This window comes from Filicampus tigris, chromosome 11 (genome assembly GCF_054856515.1).
Source record: "Filicampus tigris isolate MCC_2025a chromosome 11, RoL_Ftig_1.0, whole genome shotgun sequence".
Lineage (NCBI taxonomy): Eukaryota > Metazoa > Chordata > Actinopteri > Syngnathiformes > Syngnathidae > Filicampus > Filicampus tigris.
In genome coordinates, this window is record NC_141227.1 from 23586238 (window position 1) to 23594059 (window position 7822).

A 7822-nucleotide genomic window follows, 5' to 3' on the forward strand; every position below is an offset into this window, starting at 1 on the left:
TTTCATGCTTAGTACATGTCGACAAGTCAGGCGGGCGGCTTGCGGTCTTTTTTGATCACTTGAGATCAAATGTGTCACCTTTTCTCACAATTGCGACGCACACTCCCAACTACCTTTTTGCGGTATGTACTTTAGTTTATATTCAACTATCAACATGTTGCCTTTTCTCCTTTTTATGATCGACGTGAGGAGCTGAAATTCACCCCATAACCTGGATCTTCTATTCAAAGGCTGTACCGATCTCAAGTGAAGCAATGGCGCCATCTAGAGGGATCATGACAGCGGTGTGCAAAAAAAAAAAATGCACTTGATGGCAGTAAACGCCGATGGCAGTCAATGACTTCATTATGCTTTCTTTTACACTATTAAGATGCGTGTGTGCGTGCGTACCTGCAGGGCACTGTTGAGGAAGCAGCTGTTCTGTCCCGGCTCGTTGCTGAGTCCTTTACTGGGCGCGATGGAGGTCATGGTGCGAGGCGTTAGCAAGCCCGGCATCCCGCCACCAGCGGCGCCGATGCCGCCTCCCAGCCCCGCCACGCCACCGCCCGCCGCAAAGTAGTTCCTCTTCCAGGACATGACCGACCGCGGGCGTCTCAACGTGGCATTGTCCAGGCAGGGGCCATTTTGAGCGTCGCCTGCTCAGAGCGGCAATCACCGTGCCCCGGCTATGGGCAATCACTGACTCATCGTGAGAAACTCCCGGGCCAAGACGTCATTTACTTCCAGATGCGAGACAGAAAATTAATCCAGGACAATTCAAACGGGCTCTGGGTTGGAAGGACGGCGATGATGAAGACTCAAAAGCGTTCCTGTCATCCTCCCTGCTGTACTTTGTGCCGTCCGAGTGTCAAACTTTCACCTTTCAAGCCTCCCGTGGACCAGCAAGTTCAGAGGTCAACGAAGATACCTGTGGGAGACATCAAAAAGATGTGACGGGATGTGACAGTGAAGATACAAGATGAAGCTGTTGTGTGGCTGCATTTGGCATTTAAATCATCCGATCATCAACTTTGAGACAATTTGTACAGAGCTTTGTGGGTTCCACCATAAATGAAGACTTCAATCTTCTGTATTTGAACTGTGAGTGCAGAGGAGTGAAAGAAATCCTCCTCTCCCCCAGCAGAGTAACAACACACACGTTAAACAGCTTTGCTCTGGCTGCTCAACAACAATGAAACACGCACACAAAAATGCGGCAGGCAGCAAAATGTTCAACTAAACTACCGGTATGTCAATGATTTCAGCTAACGAAAGTCCACTACTCTTAATGCTAATAGATCAGCCGAAATGCCATAAAAGACTAACGGAAATTTGCATAGGTGTTAAAGTAACTGCTATTAACACGCACGAGCGCAGCCATACATTAAAAAAAAAACCATCAGTGTGTGTGCGCGCATGTGTATGTTGTTGAGGCAACGCGCAGGTCAGAACAGAGGGGGGTGGCGAGGGATTAGCCTGATCTGTCTGTGCGGGATTAGATCGTCTGTCTGCAGCACCTCAACTAACGACATTGTTGATCTGATTAGCGGCGGCATGCTAGCTAGCTAGCTAACGGCGCGTACGAATGAACACAGAGTGGCAGGCGGGCACGCTGCGTAGCCTTGCTGCACTCAACTAAACAACTTCAAGTCAGCCAAAGTAGCAACAAAGAAAACGTTTGCCAAGAACTGCCAGCATCAAAGTGAGTCTGGAATGTTGGCCAATTATCAATTCGTAATCACTTGATAGTTATAAAGAGTAGCGTACAGACTTTGCCCACATTTGGACTCGAAAAAAGGACAAGTTGCTCCCTGCAATACGTGGTAAGGCTGGGCGATTTTATTTGTCACATGATCAATTTTTTGGGCAGTAGTGTCACATAGTAGTAATGTAGATCAAACAGAGAGAAAAAAGAACATTTAAAGTAGCTAGAACGGAGCGCTGCGGAGCTAGCAATTTTTAAAACTCAAGCACTCACTACTATAAACGAAAAATGTAATTCTTTCAATTTAAATGTATTTGTCAGCCATTTAAAAATAATAATCTTTTTTTAAAGTGGGAAATCAACCCAAACATTTTATTCAAGAATATGATCCCAGCAGGCCCACTAGTTGAAACACCAGGGGGCGGCCATTTTGTCATTTGTGTCAACTGAAAATGACATCACAACTGCTCAGGTAACGACCAATCACGGCTAAGCTTCAGCAAACAGGTCAGCCATGATTGGTCCTTACCTGAGCCTGTGCAACTTTGATGTCATTTTCAGTCGACAGAAGTGACAAAATGGCCGCCCCCTGAGATAATTACTGAGTCTAGATGGATGGCTTTATATTAGCCAATACGTTAGCCATATGTTGATCAGATGGTAATTGCTAGTGATGGGTTGATGATACCTCATAGAGTGTATTGACACAGTACATGAACTGTGTTGACACTGTATTGGTCAGTCAACATTGGATGCCTTCTTGAAAGATAAAACGTATACGCATTGGATTTTTTTTTTTTTTTGTGAACTCATAATTGAGCTTACATCCCAAGTGAGTGACCTGCTGAAATTTCCAACACCAACTTTCAAGAATCGGAAAGCATGAGAGAGCTCCACTGAGCCGACATTAACAAAGTGTGTCAAATATTGCCGTTAGATGTCACACATGAGATTGTCACAATTGCAAAACTCAAGTGGGTTCAAACACAAACAAGTGACGATCAATAATTCAGATTGTTGCCTCTGATGTTGCTCTCATTCAGTCACAAAGACCGCATGGGAGACAAAACCTCTCGCGCTGCCACGCCTTCCTCCAACAAAACACACAAATCAGATCCAAGTTGAGCTCTCACCGGGTCACACAGAGAAACTGCACAAAACACTTATTGATCATCAGAGCCTTAAATTGAGACTAAACCTTTTTTTGTATGATGGTTTGAACAATTTTTTTTGCAAGTTTGGGTTCAAACCAACATGTCCTCAACCCGTGGTTCTGCTTCGTTACCACAGCATATACGGAGTCGGCTATCCTGCGTGTGAGAGGAGTTGTGACATTCATCCCACCCACCAGCAGAAGGCGATATTGCCCACCATGGCGGCCCAACGCTGAGATGGATGACGATTAATGAATTCACCTCATCGGTTTCATTTTTATTCCACGAACGCAATAAATCGGAATGCCACGTTTAGACCTTTGGTGGCACATACATTTTGCTACAGAAAAGAAATAAAAAAATCAAGGGATTTGGTTCCTCTTTAACGTAGCTCTATTTTGAAAATCGGGTGCAAATCCGTCCGTGCCAAACGGCTCGTCTCAGTTTAATGTGACACCATTTATCAAAACGTACGGCCAAGCTTGTGACTCAATTTACTTGTGCAGTATTTCAACTAATTTTCCCCCAATGAAATGATCTGAAAGGCTAAATGCTAGGAGAACGGCTTGCTAAAATTGGCGTGCACACCGCCGCACACCTGTTTAATGTGGCAGCCAATCGGAGAGCTCGGATTTCTCCAGCCGGGTGGAGGTCACGTCCTCTCTCTGGTTCTCCCGCGAGCTGAGGCTGATCTGCCACCAAACTGCTTATGTAAGAAAACACCAACACGCACGTACACACGCGCGCAGACATGCTGTAATCGCCTCCGATTGGCCGGGCGGTCCGAGCGCCATCCTCGTGCAGGCGTCTGGCATCGACTGGGAACACTGGGATGCAGCCAGCCTGGCCTCAGACACACAGACAAATGTTGTGGACGACAGACAGACGCTTCACTTTCCGATTCCTTTTCACCACGCTGCCTGTTGGCAATGCTGGTGTTTACCGAAGCGAAGGCGCGTATGCGACCAAAGGGGGGAAAAAAACAGCTAATGAGCACTTTTAGGGCTGTAACTAACGATTATTTTAATAATCGATTCATCCGTGGATTAATCGATGAATCTGATTTTTTTTTTTTTTTTTTTTTTTAAATAACATGTTTCTATTTCCAAGTCTTTAGTCAAAAACAGGACATTACTTCAAATTAACAGCGAACAGTAATCATAAATTAACGATTATGATTCGGGTACTGGATCGGTTGGTAAAATGTAGGAAAATAGGCACAATTTTTGATTGCTACCTTTCAAAGTAAGAGCAAATGTTTTATTTTGATTCAACACAAAGAGAGTCAGTCTGATGTCATGGAGGACAACAGAAACCAGAGAATATTTACTGTTGAGAAGCTGAAATGCAGAGAAAAAAAAAGGTATCCAAACGAATAATCGATTAGCATCGATTTGTTGTCGATTAATGCGTCGCAGCTCTTTACAGGCACTGACCTGCTTGGCAGGCGTTCCATCTTGGAGGGGGAAGATTTGGGGGTAGAATGACTAAAAAGGACTACCCTCGACGCCAAAATAACTCTGGAAGAATTTGGGAATGTCACTTCAGTGACAACTTTATCAGGAATTGGCATCTGCTGGGCAGCACTCAAAACATTCCACACTCATGGAGGACATATTAGGAGGACGTTTGGAGTGGAGTTTTAACCAAATCAAGAAATTGTTTAAGAAAAAAATAAAAATAAATAAAGAATAGAAAGTGAGGTGCGTCACAAGTGGTTGATCATGTCAATCCCCATATCGACTTTCTGCAAAATTAGATGTGAGCAAAAAACTTTAGAGCCTTTCAGACGGAACTAGGGCTGCAACAAACAATTATCCAATTACGTAAACAATCGGTTAATCCCTCCCTTATTATGTTGATTAATCGATGAACTTGATTTTTGAAAAAACATGCATACAGTGTGTGTATATGCATGACAATACATTCAATAAATGACGATGGGAGAGTCAAAACGGAGCACGTTTTGAATGTGGCCATAGTGCCGTAATTCCCAGGAAAGCACACAAAAACCTTGCAGGCCTTAAGGGATGCGTGCGCCCCCGTGTTGCGCATGCATTGTTCTCTTTGTCCCACTGCAGAGCAGCAGCCGCGTCCACCAGAAGTCATCAGACTGGGAGGAGCGCGTTCCCAGGGAAGCTGCTCCACATCATCATCATCATCATCATCATCATCACGAACAACAGCAACCCTGGAGGAGGTCCACCGGCTTGTCGGTGACGTCACCATTACATGCCAGTGTCCATACAAGCTCAACTTGTTACTGCCCCACACACTAAAGCAGTGACCACCAGAAAATGATCCCATTGCACTCAAATAACTGCGCTTTCCATACAAAATCTTACTAAATAAGCTTTTCCATTTTTGGCCCTCAGAAAAAGTCACACAATTTTTGCACAAAATCCTCAATTGACGCATTTACTCCCTAAAGGCCGCTGGCAAAACACAGCGCAACGACAGACAGCGTCGCTGACCATTAAAGTAGCTTCTGCGCATGCAAAAGATGTAATACCCTTCCGTACCATCGGGGGCGGTAGTCACCATTTCTCATGGTTAGAAAACTCCAACCGGAAAGCTGTTCTATTTTTCGCTCACGAGGAACTCCCACGCGAAGTAAACCATCACGTTCTTGACACGGTATTGTGAAATACTTCAATTGTCAACCCTCGCTCTTGTTCTTGTAAGAAGATTAAGGCAGCGGAGGCGTGCTCACCGTTTTTCTGCATTTGTCACTTCCCGTTGGTGCTCCGCGCGCCGATTTGCTAGCTAACAGCCAATCAGAGTGACCAAATGTCACGACTGGCGACGCCGATTCAACACACGTAAACACCCCCAAGACGCTGACAGATGGCTTTCGACACGACGACAGTGGCCACTATTCATTCGGACGCCACGACGCTTCACGACCTCCGACGTCGGTTTGGTGTATCAGGGCCTTAAAATGTGACTTTCCAACATCGTCATTGAGATTTGCCTACAAAATCTAACACAACAAACCTTAAAATGTCACCTTTCTACTAATCGCAATACACTTTTGTTCCCCGCTTGTATGCATTGCTGGGGGATTGGTTTTTCATCACAGTTATAATGGCGCATCAATTATTTGCGTATTTTCCGAATAGCAGGGTTCCACTTTGTACGTTTAGGTATCATACTGCCCTTTCATGGCCAAGGCACACACACATAGGCATGAAAAAACAGCATGAAATCATGATGTACAAACTGTTTAATTCTTTACCTGCCACTTAACTGTTATCAATACTAATAATTTAGACCTATGTGTGTTTTATTACTGTATGCTTTTCTAAGATCTAATGCTACAGAGAGCTATTTTTACAGGAACATACGCGTTACAAATTGTTTTGTTGGCATTTTACAGGGGCTGAAACAAATTGCCTTTTCATTCACTTCAATGGGGAAAGGTGATTTGAGTCACGAGCGTGGTCACGTAATGAATTAGACTTGCAAGTCAATGCATCACTTATGTGCCTATCTTGGGAAACAAACAATGTACTTAAGTTCCATCCACAGGCTGGACTACATTCATTCATTCATTCATTCATTCATTCATTCACGCACTACTTGAACATTAGAAGAATGAACACGCACAGTAATATTCCTCGTCGCAGTAAGTGCGTAGAAGCTGCTCATTCAAAAACGGACCACACTGCGCAGCGATTCTTCTTTCTTTTTCCAAATGCGTCACACTTTTTCAAAATCGATTCCCCTCCTCACTCGTCGCGTGTCCGCGTGCACACAACAATGGCCAGCGAAGATGTGGAAAGCCATGTCACATCCAGCCGGGAAGCAGGACGATCGATTTAATTTATTCACTTGTGCTCCAAAAAACGAGCACGGTGAGACGCTTTTTTTTTTCTTTAACCCTCGTGTCCACGTGATCGAGGCGACGTGAAAACGGCGATTTTGTCAAGCGGGTCCGGCGCGGGCTGGCTGGCTGGCTGGCTGCCTCACTAGCATGACATCACTTCCAGCAAACTTCACCGAGAGGCGAACGGACAGCGGCGGCGGCGGCGGCGGCGGCCCGACCACCACATTGATCCACTTGACGCCGACTACGGTCGCCCGAGTGCGGAGATGAAACATTGGCCAGTCGGCCGGGCTACGATCTCGGCTAACGTTGCTGAATGAGACTTAACGGTCGCCGCGTTCAAACGTCCGGTGGGGAGGGGGGTGGGCATCCTCTTTAGGGTTCTCCGTCCGGTCCCGGCTGGCAGTGGCTGGCGGCGGCGGCGGCGGCGGCGGCAGCGGCTCACCTGAGGCAGCAGGGGTAGGTGGCGGTTGTTCTGTGGATGCCGGTGCAGTCGCTCCGCCGGGTCCGGATGTTCATGCCCGGTGTGTGAAGACAGGACGACCAAGACCAGGAAGGAGGGGGCGGGGCTACTACCTGCGGCGCGCACACGCCAGCGAGCACGAGCACGCCGGGAGGAAGTAAGCGCGTGTGTGTGTTTACTTTTTCTTTTTTTTTTTTAATCGAAATTGTGCTTCCGTTTCAATGTCTTCTTAATTGTTCGTTCATTTATTTATTTTTTGAGGGTGATTTATTCTTGTGTCTGTTATTTACATACTTTATTTGTTGCACAAAATAAAGAATGAAAAGAAAAACGGGGGTAGCTTATGTTTTGCTAACATACGAAACTAATTTATTTGTGAGCAAATGATATTACGTTATGACGTGATCAATTTCTCAAGTTTTAATGTATTCATCACCAAATAAATTTGACATACGGTTGTGTCTTATTGTCCTTTTTTGGTGTCAAAGCTACTAGTTACGTAACTATGTTGCTCTTCTCGAACACATGTGTCAAACTCAAGGCCTAGGGGCAATATCTGGCCCACCACATCATTTTATGTGGACCATGAAAGGAAATCATCAAGCATGTGAACTTCCATGACGCTTGCTCAAATCTGTTCTAAAATTTCCAATTATATATGTAATAAACAATAACGTTGAGAAATTGTAAGC

The 7822-nt window shown here is 45.3% G+C and overlaps 1 protein-coding gene across 1 annotated transcript in view; it reads right to left on the minus strand.

The window, feature by feature from the left end:
* Positions 1 to 7285, minus strand: part of LOC147140232 (ubiquitin carboxyl-terminal hydrolase 54-like) — a 24789-nt gene extending 17504 nt beyond the window's left edge. Inside the window, exons 1-2 of the mRNA XM_086046023.1 lie at positions 7113 to 7285; positions 391 to 907 (exon numbers count right to left, since the gene is read on the minus strand). Of these exons, the coding sequence (XP_085902149.1) occupies positions 391 to 576 (186 nt within the window). The 5' untranslated portion in view covers positions 577 to 907; positions 7113 to 7285. The remainder of the gene's footprint in view (positions 1 to 390; positions 908 to 7112) is intronic.
* Between the last annotated feature and the right edge of the window lie 537 nt (positions 7286 to 7822).